The sequence below is a fragment of the Balaenoptera acutorostrata genome, chromosome 13 (genome assembly GCF_949987535.1).
Source record: "Balaenoptera acutorostrata chromosome 13, mBalAcu1.1, whole genome shotgun sequence".
Taxonomy (NCBI): domain Eukaryota; kingdom Metazoa; phylum Chordata; class Mammalia; order Artiodactyla; family Balaenopteridae; genus Balaenoptera; species Balaenoptera acutorostrata.
In genome coordinates, this window is record NC_080076.1 from 92,563,055 (window position 1) to 92,583,997 (window position 20,943).

At 43.3% G+C, this 20,943-nt stretch overlaps 1 protein-coding gene across 4 annotated transcripts in view; it reads left to right on the forward strand.

Moving 5' to 3' along the window:
- Window positions 1-20,943, forward strand: part of SFSWAP (splicing factor SWAP) — an 88,281-nt gene that overhangs the window by 20,624 nt on the left and 46,714 nt on the right. For all 4 annotated transcript variants that reach the window (XM_057526371.1, XM_057526368.1, XM_057526369.1 and 1 more), the window contains 3 exons: window positions 18,714-18,954; window positions 19,964-20,095; window positions 20,648-20,741. In XM_057526371.1, coding sequence (XP_057382354.1) covers window positions 18,714-18,954; window positions 19,964-20,095; window positions 20,648-20,741 — 467 coding nt within the window. The remainder of the gene's footprint in view (window positions 1-18,713; window positions 18,955-19,963; window positions 20,096-20,647; window positions 20,742-20,943) is intronic.

Sequence of the window (20,943 nt, forward strand, 5' to 3'; positions counted from 1 at the left end):
AAAAGCATGGTGTCGGGGAAAAGCGATTCGGAAAACAGATCCCATTAGAGCCTCACCTTTTATCCAACAGCAAAACTACTTCCAGGTGTAAGTGCCAGATGTGAGAGTTCTCAGGAAAGTAACTTTTTTTTTTAATTTATTTTATTTATTTAGTCTTGGCTGCGTTGGGTCTTCATTGCTGCACGCAGGCTTTCTCTAGCTGCAGCGAGCGGGGGATACTCTTCATTGTGGTGCACAGGCTTCTCATTGCGGTTGCTCCTCTTGTTGCGGAGCACGGGCTCTAGGCTCGCGGGCTTCAGTAGTTGTGGCATGTGGGCTCAGTAGTTGTGGCTTGCAGGCTCAGTAATTGTGGCGCACGGGATTAGTTGCTCCGCGGCATGTGTGATCTTCCTGGACCAGGGCTTGAACCCGTGTCCCCTGCATTGGCAGGTGGATTCTTAACCAGTGCGCCACCAGGGAAGCCCGAAAATAACGGAACAAGAATCATCTATTTTAAGCCAACAGACATTATATTCAACTAATGGAAAAAACAAAACCGTTGAGAAAGCAGAAGAAACTAACAGACAAACAGCTTTTACAGTCAAATAGGAAAAAAAACTTACAGCCCAGTAGAAAAATGAACTGCAGTATGAATAATTCACAAAGGTAAAAATGACCTTACAATGTTTTTCAAAGGTTTACCCTTGCTGCTCACTCAAATGGCATTGTATCTGCTGACTTTGGAGCCTAACCTCCGTGGAAAATAAAATCCAACATTTCATTTAAATCAGGCTGCAGCAAATATATGAAGAATCCAAGACTTTTTGTTATGGTGGAAAAATATCCACTCGCAGGCACACAAGAACACTTTGAAATTATAAGTCTTAGGATAAAATCGACGTTTCTGGGCTGTGGAAAATGTTGTTTCATGTATACCTGTTTGAATTTCTTAGTAATCATAGAGATTAAATAAAAGAGAGACATGCCATTTTTCAGCTGTCACGTAAGCAAAGAAGGAAAAGGTCGACATCGTGTTGCTGGTGGGAGTGTTAGACTTGTGGAGGGCAAGCTGGCAGTGTAGACCAGAACCTAAAATGCACGCCTTTTACCCAGAACTGAGCTTATATGTGTAAAGACTGAGCTTACAAGAATGTTCATTGTAAGAACGATTTTTATTAGCAGCAAAAGACTGAGATGCCCTGTGTGTCCCTCAGGGAGGACGAATGGAGTAGGGTTAGGGCACAGCGGCATCTGGAGGCTCTGCCTGGGGCTCCTGGTGGGCGAGGGTGCGGCCGAAGGGGGCGTTTGGTGTGAGACTGGAGGGGCAGGTAAGAGACTGGTACCAGCGGTGCGCTTAGAAGAGGGTGCAGGGCAAGGCGGTGACTCCTTCCCTGTCCATTTGTACTGCTTTGAACCTTCGGAAAAATTACAGATTTGTGTGATGCTCATTTGAAACACTCGTATCCTGAGTTAATTCTTTGCAGGTTTGAGATTTTAATGGCAAGACCGTTTTGTCAGCTCTCCCCGTATGTATCCTGTTGAGGCCGAAGCAGTCCTTGTGACAGCTTGTGTCCCAAACAGCGGCTAAGGAGCCCACCTGCTGGGGCCCATCCAGGCAGCTGGAGTCACTGGGCTTTTCCGTCTCTTTACATTACTTGGTGTTTAATAATCACCTTAGAATGTACTCAGTCGTCCCTTGTTATTTACTTTCTGCTGATTAGAGGTTTTCCTAGATTTGGCAGTCTAGGAAGAAAAGCATCTATTTTTATTTTAAAAGAATTTTTTTCTAGAAGCTCCTTAAATATAGATATGTGAAACTTAAACAATCTGTTTCATTTATTAGCCTGACAGGGAACTGTCTTTCATGCTGTTTTCTGTTATTATTTAGTTGTCTTCTGCTATTTAGCTATAAATCCTTGCAAAAAAGCATAATAAATAAAATAAATTATGCCGGAATCAGTAATGCTGAGATACTACCCACTATCACAGCATGCGGGTTTTTTAAAATAAAATGCCAGCTCGGTTTTTTTGATGTTTCGGTCTATAAATAGCTTAAGTGAAATTAAACCACATCACGTGGCTGCAGAAGATATTTTCATGCTTCTTCCCAGTTTTTAAAATGTGGTTTTGCTGTTGTTTTTAGCTTTTCTTTTCTGCAAAGTCATGACCTTGAAATGCTTTACTTACCTTCCAAACTCTTTTTTAGAAATAGCTGTACTATAATTCAAGAGAAGTAAAAGGGAAAAAGTAAAAATATTACCCAAGATGCCACCATCCAGAAATAGCCATTTTTAACATTAGGTGAGCATCATTGGCACAGTGAAAAAGACTGAGATATTGTGGGAAAAAGGGGAAAAAAAGAAAGCTCATATCTTTAGAATACAAAGATAATTTCTATGCAAAGATAGATTAAAAAGTTGATGTATAGTTAGAAATATTTGTGTTAAAGTGGAAATAAGCTTTATAATTTTACTTGAATTTAGCTGAAGAACTGTAATCAAAATGAAAATGAAGTAATTCCTGAACTTCAGTTAAAAGTTTCTTCCATACCTCAAGAATTCAGTTCTAAAAGGAGAACATCAGAGAGGTTGGAATTGTAGGGGTTTTTTCAAGCTATATGTTTTTTATCTTAGATGTTATTAATCAACTAAGAAACTAGAGAAAATTCAGCGCTAGTAAAATGCCTTCCCTTCACCCCTCCCCTAACTGCTGGGTTTTTTTTTAAGAAATACTGTGTTTAGATTGTGAGAGTTTAAAGTAGTATTTACATTCTGTTCTTTTCCCTGGTTGGTTAGTCTGAGTTCTACGGATTAGTTTTTTTGTCAGAGCATCTCTCTTTGAGTTCTTTATCTGATTCGTTTCTTGGTCGTTTGAATTTCATAAACAAGTAAGTTTTTACAAGGGTTCCATTTCATGCATTCTTGAAAAGTCCCTGCCATCGACCCTGGTGTAGAAAGGAAAACTTGCCTGGGTATAAAATACTTGGGTTGTATTTTCTTTCTCTGAGATCTTGTAAACTAGAATCTCATATGGTCCTTCCTATCAGAGAAACCTGGGTTGGCTGACTTTTGCCACTGACTAGTTGAGTGAGTGAGTTGGTTGGTTTTCATTAGTTGCTCCTGGGTGCTGTTCTCTGAGATCTTATGTTTGAAAATGTCTGCTGCCCTTTGACATAAATAGCAACTAGGCAGAGAATAGTACACTTAGTCACACTTGCCTGGAACTTGGGAGCGTTGCTGCATGTTGCTGTGGAAGGGGCGAGGCCAGCTCCATCTTCCCCTCCCTCACCCCTTAAGAGCTTGCTTTTTCTGCCTGGATACCTAAAGAATTCTCTTTGCCCTTAAATTTTAATAACTTAATCAGCATAAAGCCCCCAGTTTTCCTGGAATTTATTTTGTACCCTTTCAGTCAAAGATGCAGTTCTCATTTCAGGGAAAGTATTTTCTATTATACCTCTGAATGTCTTTTAAAAGACACCAGTTTCCTTATTTTGGATCATCTTTTTCTTCCATATCTGTCATTTTCTTTTTTTTTTTAATGTTTCTCTTTGGCATTCAGCATGATTACATCCTCTTCCTATCCATCTTCTCCTTGGCTGGTGACTTGATTTTTTTCAGCTGTGACTATTCTGTTCCTTCTAGTCAATAATGGTGGTATTTTGGTCCTCAGTTTGTTTTCTAAACTCTCCAGCAGGTTTGCAGACCTTTTCTGTAAAGGATGTAAGCGTTTCCAGTGTGGCAGCCGAGCAGCCTCTGTGGCAGCTGCTGGTGCTGGTGCAGCATGAAAGCCACACTGACTGTCGGGAACGAGGGCACATAGCTGAGCCCTAATAGAACTTGATTGATGGACATCGAACCTTGAATGTCATAGGATGTTTACATCGTGGAATGGTGTTTTGTTGGGTTGTTTTGGTTTTGTTTTTGAACCGTTTGAAAATGTGAAACCATCCTGAGCTCTCCCGAGCTGGGCTGAAGCAGGCACCCAGGCCCAGTTCCTGACCCTGCTCAGCAGGATCCCTTCCGTCTCATTGCTTGTTTTACTTCCTTTTCTTTGTGCTCAATTGAATTCCTGTCTCTCCGAATTCGTCCGTGGCCCGAAGAACTCAGAGGTTGCTTGGGCTCTGTTTCCTTCCTGACCCAGCTCTTCACTGTTGGCGTGGCATGTTCCTCGCTGGGCTCCTTTCTCTGGTCCTTGTCCTTTACACCTTCCCCCGCTCAGGTCGGCAGCTCCGTCCAGACCTTTCATCTCAGCACTGGCCACCCCTCCTAGACCCCGTCCTCACCTGCCCTGAGATGCTCTGTCGTCCCTCCCAAGTGCAGCTCCCCTGGAGACTCCGTTCTCTGCTCTCACGAGGTCCCCAGAACGCCCTGGAGCAGATGTCCTTCCCCCAGTCGGGGGCCCAGGGGTGACTTCTGACAGCACAGAGCCCCGGCCGCAGGCTCCCACCTCCCATACCCCTGAGGCTTTGCCTCACCCTGAGCTCCTGGTCTCACGCTTGAGCCGCCTGATTTTTCCACCCGGACTCTCCAGAACCTGTTCTTATGTAACTTGCCTCCAAAACCTCCATACGGTATAAAAAATTCAGGTCATTTTGCTTGAGGGTCACTGATGAAGACTTTAAGTAACGGTTGGAGACAAGGCATCTCGAGAAGCAAAAAAAAGAGCAGTCGCTTTTCAACACTGGCCTTAAAGTTCCTGAGTCACCCATTCATGTATCTAAAACGGATCCATTTGGGTGGTTTCCAGTGAGTTTACAAGTGAGAAATTCTCCGTGTCACTACGGAAGTCTTCAGATTTTCCTCTTCCAGTTTGGTGACAGCAAAACAAGTCTCCTTTTGTTTGCGGATTCTTTTTCCCTAAACACAGGGCTGTCTTTGTGTCACAGTGAAGGAAATTAAGCAGGGTGGCTACCGTGAGTCCATGGTGAGCTTCCGTCTTCTCCAGCGTCTGGCTCCTGAGCCCTTAACAGCCGTCGGCCACCGCCATTCACTGCGGCGAGGGGAGCCTCAGGGTTTTTAGACACGGTATGTGCTGATCCAGATGGTGAAAGCTTTTAAGTATTTGGGGGATGGGGAGGGTCATAATATATTATTTTCTAATAAATTTATTTATTTGTTTGTTTGTTTTTGGCTGCATTGGGTCTTCGTTGCTGTGCACGGGCTTTCTCTAGTTGCAGCAAGCGGGGGCTACTCTTCGTTGCGGTGCGCGGGCTTCTCATTGCGGTGGCTTCTCTTGTTGCAGAGCATGGGCTCTAGGCGCACGGGCTTCAGTAGTTGCGGCATGTGGGCTCAGTAGTTGTGGCTCGCGGGCTCTAGAGCACAGGCTCAGTAGTTGTGGCGCTAGGGCTTAGTTGCTCCGCGGCATGTGGGATCTTCCCGGGCCAGGGCTCGAACCCGTGTCCCCTGCGTTGGCAGGCGGATTCTTAACCTCTGCGCCACCAGGGAAGTCCGACAGCTGTTATTTCTTGAGCTGCTGGCCACTGGCGCCAATCTGGACAGGCCGTGTTCCCAGCCTGTAAGCCGGGGTGCTCCGCTGACTTCCATTCATCACTTTCCTGTGTTGTTAGTGCTGTCCTCTCCTTGTTTGTTTGTTTACTCCTGTATTTTGCTGGAGCACGTCCTCCAGTAGTTTGCGAAGAAAGGATACACAGGAAGACCGTTTTTTTTTTGATCCTTGAGTGTCTGAAAATGCCCTAATTCTCCTCTCACTCATGGTAGGTCATTTGGATGGGCCCAGAATTGTGGTTTGAATATTGCCCTTCAGAGTTTGGAAGGTTCCAGGCCACCATCTCCTAGAAGCCTTTGCCCTGTGCCATTCCAGTTCCTGTTCTTCCACATGTGACTTGTACATTCACTGAACAAACTGGCATCGCGGGCAAGCCATGCTGGGAAGAGCAGTGCACGGCGTTCCCTCCATCGTGGAGCAGAATCAGTGAGGCCCCTGGGGAGTCCACAGTGCTGGCGGACGGAACCAGGGAGGCCCTCGAGCCAAGGCTTCCGGGGCCCAGAGGCCTGAGGAAGCCCGGGTGAGGCCCGATTTGGGTAGCCGGGGGGCAGGGGGTGGGCATGGGGCCCGAGGCAGGTGCCTCACAGAAAGGGAACGTGGCTGGGGCCTTGATGGGAGTGACGCGGCTGGGCGGGCAGTATGGGGGCTCTGGCTAGTCTAGGAAGGGGTCCCTGGAGCCTCTAGGGCAGCGGCCGGAGGGCTCTGGTTCCCGGGAGGCGGGTATGGGTCCGAGAGAAACCACGGAGCCCGGGCTGACTCAGCGGGAGGAGGCGCGGCCGCAGGAAGCAGGAGCGGCAGTGTGTGGGCACAGCTGTGTTCTGGACGCCGTCCCTTTGAGAGGTTTATGAGATGTCCCAGTGCGCGTGTCGAGCAGGCACTTAACATACCAGTTCAGCTCAGGGCTGGAGATAGCAGTTCTGGAACCAGCAAGTGTAAGTAGGATTTAAAGCCGTTGAAGTTAGTAGGGAAGTCCCAAGGATGCAGGTGGATGGAGACCGGTTGGCCATCCAGTGGCGGAGGCCAGGGGGCCAGGCGCTGCCCGGGGTGGGCAGGGGCACTGCGGGCGGGCGGGCTGTCTTGCTGCTGCTGCCCAGGCCCACTCAGCTGGTAGCACAGCGCTTCTTTTTCACGATCTCGTGTGGATAAAGTAGATCGGTCTTTTAAGAGTATACTTATTTTTCTCCACGGAACTCAGGAAAGCTATTTTCTTTCATTCTTAATACAGACACACGTTTATATTTCTGAACTGACAGCAGGGATTGCTGACCAGCCCGCTGATCTCCAAGAACCCTTCCAAGGCTGACATTCTCTTCTGAGAGTTACATTTATACAAGATTAAGCTCACATACAAGGATCAGTAAATTGGCTCTGATTTTTGCAAGAAGCCTGTTGAATAGAAGGGCTTTGGAAGGTAATTAGGCAGGTCTGTCTGACCCTGGGTTCCGCAGCTCTGTACGTTTCTAAGCGCACAGAGTGTCAGGGAGGAAGTGCTTAAGAATGTGCCGGTGGTTTTAAGCAGCTTGATCTTTCCACACAACTATGCCTGCCCTTGGGAAGTGTAGGCACCCGTTGACATTTCTGTCTTAGATTTATTTGGAGTAGGCATGTTTTAATAAACATTATCATGATGTTTATTAAAATCACATCGGCATTTCACTTTGTGTAAAACCCAATCCCCTCTTGAAAAATTCAACAGCGAGTCCTGAGAACAGCAACAGCCCTAGTAGGAGTCTCATGCCTTGGAAGCCCGGTGAGAAGTGGGACTGCGGGCGCCCTTTGGGACCCTGCACACCGCCCCACCCCGTGTCTAGGACAGGACGGCGAGCTCCAGGGAGCCAGACCTCTGACTGTCCTTTGCCCCGTCTGGTCCAGTGATTCTCAAAACTTAGCATTCATGAGAATCTCTGAGTTGGGAGCTGTACACGAAAACACATGTTCTCTAGTTGGTAGTCATTTTAAAGGGTTTCCAGTTCAAGGATTTCAAGAGCTGTGAGGCCCCACTGCAGCAACGAGTGCACATCTGCAGTGTCTGCCACGGGGTGGTGTCGGCGGGCTGGCTTCCCGCTCTCGCGGAATGCCTCAGCACGCGCCTTGCCGTCAGCGGGCTTCGCTCGTGACACGCTCCTCTGGTGCCCGCTCTGACCTGGGAGCTGTGCAGCCTCCCTCTCACTGCTTTCAAGGTGCTTTGCCTTCTGTGACCACAGCCCTGATCGCAGAGAACTGCCCCAGGGACGTGTGTGCAGGCGGGCAGGGCAGGGGCCTCCTGGGGCGGGAGGTGGTTCTGGAGGTAAAAGCTTTGGTTTAGTTGAAGTACAATTGCTGTACAATGTTATGTAAGTTATAGGGGCCAACATAGTGAATCACAACTTTTAAAGGTGATACTCCATTTATAGTTATTATAAAGTATTGGCTGTATTCCCTGTGCTGTACAATATATCCTTGTAGCTTATTTATTTTATATGTAGTAGTTTATGCCTCTTAATCTCCTACCCTTGTCTTGCCCCTCCCCCTTTCCCTCTCCCCACTGGTAACCACCAGTTTGTTCTCTGTATCTGTGAGTCTGCTTCTTTTTTATGTTTACTCATTTTCGTTTTTAGATTCCACATATGTCATGTCATACAGCATTTGTCTTTTTCTGTCTGACTTAATTCACTAAGTGTAATACCCTCCAGGTCCATCCATGTTGTTGCACATGGCATTATTTCATTCTTTTCTATGGCTGAGTAATATTCCACTGTGTGAGTGTGTGTGTGTTTGTGTGTGTGTGTGTGTATACACCACATCTTCTTTATCAACTCATGTGCTGATGGACACTTAGGTTGCTTCCATATCTTGGATATTGTAAATAATGCTGCTTTGAAAGTTAGGGTGCATGTATCTTTTCAAATTAGTGTTTTCATTTTTTTAGATATATATTTATTCGATTTTAAGGGTTTTTTTTGTTTGTTTTTGTTTTTTTTTTTTTATAATGTATTTTTTTCCCTAAGGTTGTGTGTTTCTAAGATGCCTATTCTCTTTTTTCTTTTTCACACACACACACACACACACACACACACACACACTGTATTTTATTTTTCCAAGAGATAAATAGACTGACATCAAGCATTGTACATGGATGACCACAACAAAAGCAACAATGATTGCAATTACCAAACATGAAAAACACTCATACTATGTCATAATATTGACATTCAGTCCAGTAATCCTCCACTGTAGCAGCTCCTTTACTTTGCAGTGAAAATTGATTTGTATATTCTTTGCCTCTGAGTCCTTGTGGGATTTTTTTTTTTTAATTCAAACAGAAAATCAAAAAAATTATACTCATCCTCATCAGTTCACTCAGTCCCATGTAATTAATTTTTTTTTCATCTTGATCTTTTGTTAGCACTTTTATGAGTTCATCAGTTTTTCATTAGAGTTCTGAAAATGCTTATTCATTCAGTTCAGCAGTACAGTCAGTTACCAGAAACCTGTACTTGTCAGAGTCTTTTCCACGAATTTCTTGAAGATGAAACCCTTTTATAGGAACATATTTGCAAAAGCATCAGAGTACACCCAGAACTGTCTGTAAATGACAAAAGACTTAAAAATGACCACGGTTAAAGATTTGATGAAAGTTCATAATAATGCAGTTGACAAGAAAATTAGTTATTTCTGAGATATACATTTTAAAGTAATAACTAGGATTATGACTTATAACATTATACCAGAACATATAAGATTTTTAGAAATTTCATGTAATGTCTGAAACATTTATATTAACATATTTCCATACAAATAACCCAATGAAAGTTTAGTATTAGTTGTTTTGTTTGTTTGTTTTTTTATACTGCAGGTTCTTATTAGTCATCAATCTTATACACATCAGTGTATACATGTCAATCCCAATCGCCCAATTCAGCACACCACCATCCCCACCCCACCGCAGTTTTCCCCCCTTGGTGTCCATATGTCTGTTCTCTATATCTGTGTCTCAACTTCTGCCCTGCAAACTGGCTCATCTGTACCATTTTTCTAGGTTGCACATACATGCATTAATATGTGATATTTGTTTTTCTCTTTCTGACTTACTTCACTCTGTATGACAGTCTCTAGATCCATCCACGTCTCAACAAATGACTCAATTTCGTTCCTTTTTATGGCTGAGTAATATTCCATTGTATATATGTACCACAACTTCTTTATCCATTCGTCTGTTGATAGGCATTTAGGTTGCTTCCATGACCTGGCTATTGTAAATAGTGCTGCAATGAACATTCGGGTGCATGTGTCTTTTTGAATTATGGTTTTCTCTGGGTATATGCCCAGTAGTGGGATTGCTGGGTCATATGGTAATTCTATTTTTAGTTTTCTGAGGAACCTCCATATTGTTTTCCATAGTGGCTGTATCAATTTACATTCCCACCAACAGTGCAAGAGGGTTCCCTTTTCTCCACACCCTCTCCAGCATTTGTTGTTTGTAGATTTTCTGATGATGCCCATTCTAACTGGTGTGAGGTGATACCTCATTGTAGTTTTGATTTGCATTTCTCTAATAATTTGTGATGTTGAGCATCTTTTCATGTGCTTCATGGCCGTCTGTATGTCTTCTTTGGAGAAATGTCTATTTAGGTCTTCTGCCCATTTTTGGATTGGGGTGTTTGTTTCTTTAATATTGAGCTGAATGAGCTGTTTATATATTTTGGAGATTAATCCTTTGTCCCTTGATTCGTTTGCAAATATTTTCTCCCATTCTGAGGGTTGTCTTTTCGTCTTGTTTATGGTTTCCTTTGCTGTGCAAAAGCTTTGGTTTCATTAGGTCCCATTTGTTTATTTTTGTTTTTATTTCCATTACTCTAGGAGGTGGATCAAAAAAGATCTTGCTGTGATTTATGTCAAAGAGTGTTCTTCCTATGTTTTCCTCTAAGAGTTTTATAGTGTCCAGTCTTACATTTAGGTCTCTAATCCATTTTGTGTTTATTTTTGTGTATGGTGTTAGGGAGTATTCTAATTTCATTCTTTTACATGTAGCTGTCCAGTTTTCCCAGCACCACTTATTGAAGAGACTGTCTTTTCTCCATTGTATATCTTTGCCTCCTTTGTCATAGATTAGTTGACCATAGGTGCATGGGTTTATCTCTGGGCTTTCTATCTTGTTCCATTGATCTATGTTTCTGTTTTTGTGCCAGTACCATATTGTCTTGATTACTGTAGCTTTGTAGTATAGTCTGAAGTCAAGGAGTCTGATTCCTGCAGCTCCGTTTTTTTCCCTCAAGACTGCTTTGGCTATTCGGGGTCTTTTGTGTCTCCATACAAATTTTAAGATGATTTGTTCTAGTTCTGTAAAAAATGCCACTGGTAATTTGATAGGGATTGCATTGAATCTGTAGACTGCTTTGGGTAGTATACTCATTTTCACAATGTTGATTCTTCCAGTCCAAGAACATGGTATATCTCTCCATCTATTTGTATCATCTTTAATTTCTTTCATCAGTGTCTTATAGTTTTCTGCATACAGGTCTTTTGTCTCCCTGGGTAGGTTTATTCCTAGGTATTTTATTCTTTTTGTTGCAATGGTAAATGGGAGTGTTTCCATAATTTCTCTTTCAGATTTTTCCTCATTAGTGTATAGGGATGCAAGAGATTTCTGTGCATTAATTTTGTATCCTGCAACTTTACCATATTCATTAATTAGCTCTAGCAGTTTTCTGGTGGCAGTTTTAGGATTCTCTATGTATAGTATCATGTCATCTGCAAAGAGTGACAGTTTTACTTCTTTTCCAATTTGTATTCCTTTTATTTCTTTTTCTTCTCTGATTGCTATGGCTAGGACTTCCAGAACTATGTTGAATAATAGTGATGAGAGTGGACATCCTTGTCTCGTTCCTGATCTTAGAGGAAATGCTTTCAGTTTTTCACCATTGAGAATGATGTTTGCTGTGGGTTTGTCATATATGGCCTTTATTATGTTGAGGTAGGTTCCCTCTATGCCCACTTTCTGGAGAGTTTTTATCATAAATGGGCGTTGAATTTTGTCAAAAGCTTTTTCTGCATCTATTGAGGGGATCATATGGTTTTTATTCTTCAATTTGTTCATATGGTGTATCACATTGATTGATTTGCCTATATTGAAGAATCCTTGCATCCCTGGGATAAATCCCACTCGATCGTGGTGTATGATCCTTTTAATGTGTTGTTGGATTCTGTTTGCTAGTATTTTGTTGAGGATTTTTGTATCTATATTCATCAGTGATATTGGTCTGTAATTTTCTTTTTTTGTAGTGTCTTTGTCTGGTTTTGGTATCAGGGTGATGGTGGCCTCATAGAATGAGTTTCGGAGTGTTTCTTCCTCTGCAATTTTTTGGAAGAGTTTGAGAAAGATGGGTGTTAGCTCTTCTCTAAATGTTTGATAGAATTCACCTGTGAAGCCATCTGGTCCTGGACTTTTGTTTGTTGGAAGATGTTTAATCACAGTTTCAATTTCATTACTTGTGATTGGTCTGTTCATATTTTCTATTTCTTCCTGGTTCAGTCTTGGAAGGTTATACCTTTCTAAGAATTTGTCCATTTCTTCCAGGTTGTCCATTTTATTGGCATAAAGTTGCTTGTAGTTGTCTCTTAGGATGCTTTGTATTTCTGCGGTGTCTGTTGTAACTTCTCCTTTTTCATTTCTGATTTTATTGATTTGAGTCCTCTCCCTCTTTTTCTTGATGAGTCTGGCTAATGGCTTATCAATTTTGTTTATCTTCTCAAAGAACCAGCTTTTAGTTTTATTGATCTTTGCTATTGTTTTCTTTGTTTCTATTTCATTTATTTCTGCTCTGATCTTTATGATTTCTTTCCTTCTGCTAACTTTGGGTTTTGTTTGTTCTTCTTTCTCTAGTTTCTTTAGGTGTAAGGTTAGATTGTTTACTTGAGATTTTTCTTGTTTCTTTAGGTAAGCTTGTATAGCTATAAACTTCCCTCTTAGAACTGCTTTTGCTGCATCCCATAGGTTTTGGGTCGTCGTGTTTTCATTGTCATTTGTCTCTAGGTATTTTTTGATTTCCTCTTTGATTTCTTCAGTGATCTCTTGGTTATTTAGTAACATATTGTTTAGCCTCCATGTGTTTGTGTTTTTTACATTTTTTTTCCCTGTAATTCATTTCTAATCTCATAGCGCTGTGGTCAGAAAAGATGCATGATATGATTTCAGTTTTCTTAAATTTACTGAGGCTTGATTTGTGACCCAAGATGTGATCTATCCTGGAGAATGTTCCGTGCGCACTTGAGAAGAACGTGTAATCTGCTGTTTTTGGATGGAATGTCCTATAAATATCAATTAAGTCCATCTTGTTTAATGTATCATTTAAAGCTTGTGTTTCCTTATTTATTTTCATTTTGGATGATCTGTCCATTGGTGTAAGTGAGGTGTTAAAGTCCCCCACTATTATTGTGTTACTGTCAATTTCCTCTTTTATAGCTGTTAGCAGATGCCTTATGTATTGAGGTGCTCCTATGTTGGGTGCATATATATTTATAATTGTTATATCTTCTTCTTGGATTGATCCCTTGATCATTATGTACTGTCCTTCCTTGTCTCTTGTAACATTCTTTATTTTAAAGTCTATTTTATCTGATATGAGTATAGCTACTCCAGCTTTCTTTTGATTTCCATTTGCATGGAATATCTTTTTCCATCCCCTCACTTTCAGTCTGCATATGTCCCTATGTCTGAAGTGGGTCTCTTATAGACAGCATATATATGGGTTTGTTTTTGTATCCATTCAGCAAGGCTGTGTCTTTTGGTTGGAGCATTTAATCCATTCACGTTTAAGGTAATTATCGATGTGGATGTTCCTATGACCATTTTCTTAATTGTTTTGGGTTTGTTTTTGTAGGTCCTTTTCTTCTCTTGTGTTTCCCACTTAGAGAAGTTCCTTTAGCATTTGTTGTAGAGCTGGTTTGGTGGTGCTGAATTCTCTTAGCTTTTGCTTGTCTGTAAAGCTTTTGATTTCTCCATCGAATCTGAATGAGATCCTTGCCGGGTAGAGTAATCTTGGTTGTAGGTTCTTCCCTTTCATCACTTTAAGTATATCATGCCACTCCCTCTGGCTTGCAGAGTTTCTGCTGAGAAATCAGCTGTTAACCTTATGGGAGTTCCCTTGTATGTTATTTGTCGTTTTTCCCTTGCTGCTTTCAATAATTTTTCTTTGTCTTTAGTTTTTGCCACTTTGATTACTAAGTGTCTCAGCGTGTTTCTCCTTGGGTTTATCCTGTATGGGACTCTCTGCGCTTCCTGGACTTGGGTGGCTATTTCCTTTCCCATGTTAGGGAAGTTTTCGACTATAATCTCTTCAGATATTTTCTCTGGTCCTTTCTCTCTTCTCCTTCTGGGACCCCTATAATGCAAATGTTGTTGCGTTTAATGTTGTCCCAGAGGTCTCTTAGGCTGTCTTCATTCCTTTTCATTCTTTTTTCTTTATTCTGTTCCACAGCAGTGAATTCCACCATGCTGTCTTCCAAGTCACTTATCTGTTCTTCTGCCTCAGTTATTCTGCTATTGATTCCTTCTAGTGTAGTTTTCATTTCAGTTATTGTATTGGTCATCTCTGTTTGTTTGTTCTTTAATTCTTCTAGATCTATGTTAATCATTTCTTGCATCTTCTCAATCTTTGCCTCCGTTCTTATTCCAAGGTCCTGGATCATCTTCACTATCATTATTCTGAATTCTTTTTCTGGAAGGTTACCAATCTCCACTTCATTTAGTTGTTTTTCTGGGGGTTTTTCTTGTTCCTTCATCTGGTGTATAGCCCTCTGCCTTTTCATCTTGTCTATCTTTCTGTAAATGTGGTTTTTGTTCCACAGGCTGCAGGGTTGTAGTTTTTCTTGCTTCTGCTCTCTGTCCTCTGGTGGTTGAGGCTATCTAACTTGTTTTTGTTTTTAATATTTATTTATTTGGTTGCGCCGGGTCTTAGTTGCGGCAGGCGGGGTCCTTAGTTGTGGCTCACTGGCTCCATAGTTGAGGCGTGTGGCCTTAGTCGTGGCACGGGAGCTCTTCGTTGTGGCATGTGGGATCTAGTTCCCTGATCAGGGATTGAACCCCGGGCCCCCTGCATTGGGAGCGTGGAATCTTAACCACTGCACCACCAGGGAAGTCCCTGATTTCTGGTTTTTTGAGAAACCTCCGTACTGTTTTCCACAGTGGCTGAACCAATTTACATTCCCACCAGCAGCATATGAGGGGTCCCTTTTCTCCATATCCTCACCAACCTTTGTTATTTGTTGGAGGTAAACCTTAGGAGGGGCTTCACAGCAGGCAGAAGACACTGTTTGGAGGTGCCCCTGGCACCTGCAAACGAAATGAGGGGCATGATACTGTTCACCATAGATTGGGGGGCAGGCCAGGCCAGGCGTGGCTCCGGGCTGAGGTTGGCCTATCACTGTCACATCCGCCCCGGGCCTCGGTGTCTGTGGGGAAAAGGACAGAAACAACCTTCTCCCTAAAATCTGTTCATCTGTGACATCCCGCACGTGAAATGGGAATCTGGGAGAAACAGTGCATAATTGGAATTGGCTGCACTCTTGGGTCCTCAGCTGTGGCGTTGCCCTGAGCAGGCAGCACGCAGCAGGACAGCCTGCGTTCTCAGCTCACCACGCCTCAGGCGTTTCATGGCCATCAGGGTTATTTTTGGATACAGAGGGATTTTCAAATTCCTGTTCACCTTTGCAAGGTGTAATTAGAATTCGTCGGAAAGGACTCACAGAGTGCGTGCGTAAGAAGTGAGAGGGCATCCTGCGTGCGTCGTCCGTAGGTTTCTGCTTCCAGTCTGTCCTCCTCTGCAAGATCCCCAGGGCACGTGCCCCGGGCTGGCTTTCTAGCGTGGCAATCCCTGCATCCGGAGTGAGACTTGGCTCAAGGCTTAGGAGATGCCTTCAGGTTTGGAGGCTTTGTTTGCTTTTCACCCAGGGAAATGGAGCCTTTTCTCTTTGTGAGCTCAGCTGTGCATTTAAAGTTTGTCCTTATATTTTACAAGCATTTTTAGGTGTTTGTAATGGGTGAGTTCCTGAGTTAATCTGCCATCTTTCTGGCAGGGTTATTTTTAGACTTTGTTTTAATTTAATGTGATGTGTGGCTCAGGTACAGACTGATGGTTAATCTGCATGTTCATTTTTTCAAAGGGATGATCCTTGGTTTTGAAAATAATTTATTCACTTCTGTTACATAAAGAATGCATTAAATTGCAATTGCATAATATATAGTTGACACTTAACTGTAAACTGTTTTTTTCTAATCCATACGCCTCATTGGTTGTAGTACGACTTTAAGATGTATTTTGGCCTGTTTTCAGGCCAGAGGCTGGCCGCCTGGCATAGGAAGGACATGGAGTGTCTGTCCTGTCCTTGAGATGTGACACTGGGCGGTAGCGGCTCTTGCTGCCCCTCCCGAGACAGGGGGTGCTCTGTGGGCAGGGCTATGCTCTGGTCTTGCCCCTGCTGCCTCACCCCTCCTCCGTGGCGGTGTCTGTGCCCAGGGGTGAGAAGAAGGGCCCCCGTTGCTCAACCGAGTGTGGGGTGAGTGGGGAAGTCGTTCCATCGTTTCAAGGAGGATGATACAGCTCACAGAAGCCTCTAACTAATTGGGTTAGGAGAAGCTTATATTTGAAGCATCGAATCCGTCTGTCCACCCAACAAATTCTGTGTGCTGAGTGCTGGGGTTACAGAGCAAACGTGTCTTTCCTGCCCTCTGCCCCCGCCTTCCTTCAGAGATATGGTTTGAATGTCTCTGTGCTGAAGATCACACAGAGAGGATATTGAGGCCACTCATCTTTTTTTGAAAATGTGGAATATTGTGGCGAACGTGAACAGTGGTTGGTGCACAGCATCGAGCCAGCGATTCACAACTTGGGAGTTCAGACATGTATAATTCATAGAAAGTAAGTCGTTACCAGCTGCAGATATGCCTGCAGCACATGTGAGTGATGCAGTCGTTCCAGCCGAGAACGGAAAGGCTGGGGTGTAGCTGTCAAGGACAGGTTGTGAGCTGCTGCACCACTGACACCTTCCCCACAGCGCTTCCGTGCTGGAAGCTGGAGTCAGTGTAAAAGCTCTCGCTATTTGCAGATGTTTTTGTTTTAAAGTAAATTAATTGAAGATCAAAATGAAGTTCCTTAATGAGAAAAATCTTTCACCATGCTCTAATGAAGAGGAAATTAAATCTCTGTGTAGTCAGAACCAGTTGCTTATCTACAACAGGATTAGAAATTTAAATTCTTAATTAGTTCATTGGATCTTCTGTGATTTCACTGGTTTTGAATATTTTTCCCCCAAAATAAAAAATGAATAAACTTACAGGAATTTTGATTGTTTTAAAAAATGGGCTCTATCTTACAGATACTTGCATGGGTGGGCAAAATATATAGGAAGTTATTGTACTTCACTGTTTATAATAACAAAGCCCCAAATGATCTCAGTGTCCGTCAGGACTTCTTAAATCAGTTGCAGTACGTCTCTGTGCTGGGGTGAAGGCACGCAGGGGTTACAGAGCAGCACAGCTTTGTAGACAAGATGACTTCCAAGACAGGTGTTTGTTTGTTTATTATTGAAGTATAGTTAATTTACAGTGTTGTGATAGTTTCTGGTATACAGCAAAGTGATTCAGTTACATATATATAAGAGATACATACCAGATTCATTTATATGAATGTTGTATATAAAATATATTCTTTTTCAGATTCTTTTCCATTATAGTTTGTTACAAAATATTGAATATAGTTCCCTGTGCTATACAGTAGGACCTTGTTGTTTATCTATTTTGTATATAGTAGTTTGTAGCTGCTAACCCCAAACTCCTAATTCATCCCTTCCCTCCCTCTTCCCCCTTTAGTATTGTTCTCTATGACTGTGAGTCTGTTTCTGTTTTGTAAATAAGTTCATTTGTATCGTATTTTAGATTCCACATATTAGTGATATCATATGATATTTGTCTGTCTTTTTGTCTTAGTTCACTTAGTATGATAATCTCTAGTTCCATCCATGTTGCTGCAAGTGGCATTATTTCATTCTTTTTTATGGCTGAGTAATATTCCATTGTATATATGTACCACATTTTCTTTATCCATTCCTCTGTCGATGGACATTTAGGTAGTTTCCATGTCCTGGCTATTGTAAATAATGCTGCTGTGAACACCGGGGTGCATGTGTCTTTTCCAGTTAGAGTTTTCTCAGTGTATATGCCCAGGAGTGGGATGGCTGGATCATATGGTAGTTCTATTTTTAGTTTTTAAAGGAACCTCCATACTCTTTTCCATAGTGGCTGTACCAATTTACATTCCCTCCTACACTGTTGGTGGGTTCCCTTCTCGCCACATCCTCTCCAGCATTTATTAGTTGTAGACTTTTTAATGATGGCCATTCTGACTGGTGTGAGGTGGTACCTTGTTGTATTTTTGATTTGCATTTCCCTAATAATTAGCGATATCCAGCATCTTTTCATGTGTTTATTGGCCATCTGTATGTCTTCTTCGGAGAAATGTCTATTTGAGTCTTCTGCCCATTTTTTGATTGGGTTGTTTGTCTTTTTGTTACTGAGCTACATGAGCTGTTTGTATATTTTGGAAATTAAGCCCTTGTCGTTCACATCACTTGCAGATGTTCTCTCCCATTCTGTGGGTTGCCTTTTCATTTTGTTTGTGGTTTCCTTTGTGTGCTTATTAAGTTTGATTAGGTCCCATTTGTTTATTTTTGCTTTTGTGTCTTGCCTTGGGAGACTGACCTAAGAAAACATGGCTGCGATTTATGCCCAGACAAATGTTTAAATGAGAAAAGTAAGGAGTGGAGAGAGTGGAGAGCTGGTGTCAAACGTGGAAGCCAGCGAAGGGTGTTTAGTCCTCAAACGGGTCATCTCACAGGCCACACAGGAAGGGAGCCAGTGCTGCTGAACAGTGGACTTTGTCCTAATCTGCCCGCTCTGCAGTCAGGGAGGACATCAGTTGTGGAGTAGGAAGGTCCACGTTGGGCTGCCTTGAATGTCCCCGTGCATGTTCACTTTCCATCGTCCCTGGGTGTGTGTCTGGGCATTGCCTGATTCTTCCAAACTGTGTGTCACCTGGGCAGCCTTTCTTATATCAGAAAAACAAAACGATGTGGTTGACATTGGACAGAAGTGACATTGCATTTGGAAAAGTGTCCCTTTTTTACTGCATTGTGGATACTCACCAACTAGCCTGTCATTTGCCACTCTCACGCCCCCAAAATGTGTCTTTTCTCAGCCACAGTGGCAGCCGTGTACTACAGCTACTACGTGCTGCCCGACGGCACCTACTGCCTGGCACCTCCCCCTCCCGGGGTTGACGCAGCCACTTACTACAGCACCCTGCCTGCCGGCGCAGCCGTGTCCGGCTCTGCTGGAGTGACAGCCACGGCCCCGCCCCCTCCGGGGACCACGCCGCCGCCCCCCCCAAGCACAGCAGAGACGAGTAGCGGGGTGACCGCCACCACCATCACCACAAGGTATGCTCTCACCTCTGCTGGTCACCCGGGGCAGCTGTGTTCTTGGTTTGGGCTTCTTTATAGTGTGCGTCACGTAGAGGGTCTCTGTTATCCGAGTACTTATTATCCAAATCCCCAAGTTACAGGGTTGATTGGGCAGCAGAAGCTGTCATAACGTGAGCGCTCATGGCAGTGAGGTCTAACCACTGGGAAAAGGAGCTCCCAGTTACCATCCCACGGCACGGCCCTGAATCCAGCATCTGCTCTTCCCTGTGTGCCGCCGTCTCGGTGGGGCAGTACTAGGCACAGTCAGTGTGAAGTGAAGCCCAGTTTCTGCCAGAAGTGCAGGATTTCATAAAGTTGATGCAAGTGAATCTCTCACGAGCGGTTAGGAAATGAGGGTGTGGCTGTTAGTCCAGCGAACCACTGAATAACAGAGCCGGCAAGGCAGGGACTGGAGCCCCGGCACCTGTCCTGGGCAGCGTGGAGGGGGCTGCGCGTGTCTGTGGGTGAGCGAGCACGTTATACGAGGCACTGGCATGTCTCAAGCTGGAAAGACGCTCAGGAAACTTGACGGAACACTTGGATAGTTCCCACTTTCTGATCGTGCTAAGAAAGTCAAACATGAAACGAAGGGTGATGAATCACACTAGCCAGCATGCTTTCATATATATATAACAAAAATTCACACTTGATTTGTTCTTGGTTGTTTCTAAGAATTAACAACTGGGGGGAAATGTGAGGAGAGAAAAGGTGAACCTATTTTCATGCCCTTAAGTGGCACTTTGAGTAAAACCCCTATGTTCATCATTGGCAGTGATATTTTGGTCCCTGTTTCGAATGGATTGACTTTGATTAGTTTTCTGTAGTCCCAGTCATTTCAGATAAGGGCCTCCCTGTCTGTGTGTAACTTACCTGCCGGTGTGAACTGAGACAGTGCAAGTCCCCCAGCAGCCTTGCTGGCCGCCCCCCTGCCGCTGATCTGGAGGAGGGCCTGGCACTGTGGGTGTGACCCCGCTCTCCTCTGCAGTGCACTTGCTTCCGTGGCCGCCATCATCCCCCCGCCCCCCGACATTCAGCCCGTGATTGACAAGCTGGCAGAGTACGTGGCCAGGAACGGCCTTAAGTTTGAGACCAGCGTTCGTGCCAAGAATGATCAAAGGTGAGTGAAGGAGTTTATGTGGGGTAGATGAATGGTATTTGGGGTTTAGTTTAGCTTCTTTTTTTAATCTAGCTACATAATTGTTTATATATATATATATATATATATATATATATATATATATATATATATATATGTATGTATATGTATTTTTTATCCTTATGTGTTTAGATAAATATATCTTGTTAAATTACTTAGAGTTGGGGTGGTGGTCTTTTTTATTGTTATTTTTTGTTTGTTTGTTTAATTTGTTTTGCTTTGTTTTTAAAAAATGTTGAACCTACCTAAAATAAAAAGCTGGAATTCATGCTTTTCAAGAATCTGCTGTGGAAATGTAGACACACACTGCACTTTGTTTTTTTAATCAAATAATGTTCCATGCTCGGGCCGTAACATAACAACAGGAGGCTGTGGTCGCGACGTGATCTGTGTGATCGCCAGGGTCAGTCACCGCGAAGCCTTAGAGCAGCAGGTGTGGTCTGTCGGAGCCGAGGGGTGTCACAGCGAGCGAGCGTGTCTTGCTGAATGACTCGTCCCCTTCTCTGTCCCTAGGTTTGAGTTCCTGCAGCCGTGGCACCAGTATAATGCCTACTATGAGTTTAAGAAGCAGTTCTTCCTCCAGAAGGAAGGGGGCGAAAGCGCGCAGGTACGTGTCTGGGAAGAAGTAATCCTCGGGACGTGCACTAACAGGGTTGGTTGGTTTTACACTCACTTTTAGGTGTAACGTGTGTCTTGCATTTGCCGAGTTTAACCTTTCCCACCTCTCTTGTTTTACATCTGTTGAAATCTTTGACCCGTGTTCATAGTTCATTGATGATCATTTGTCCAGAATGTTGTGAACAAAGTAA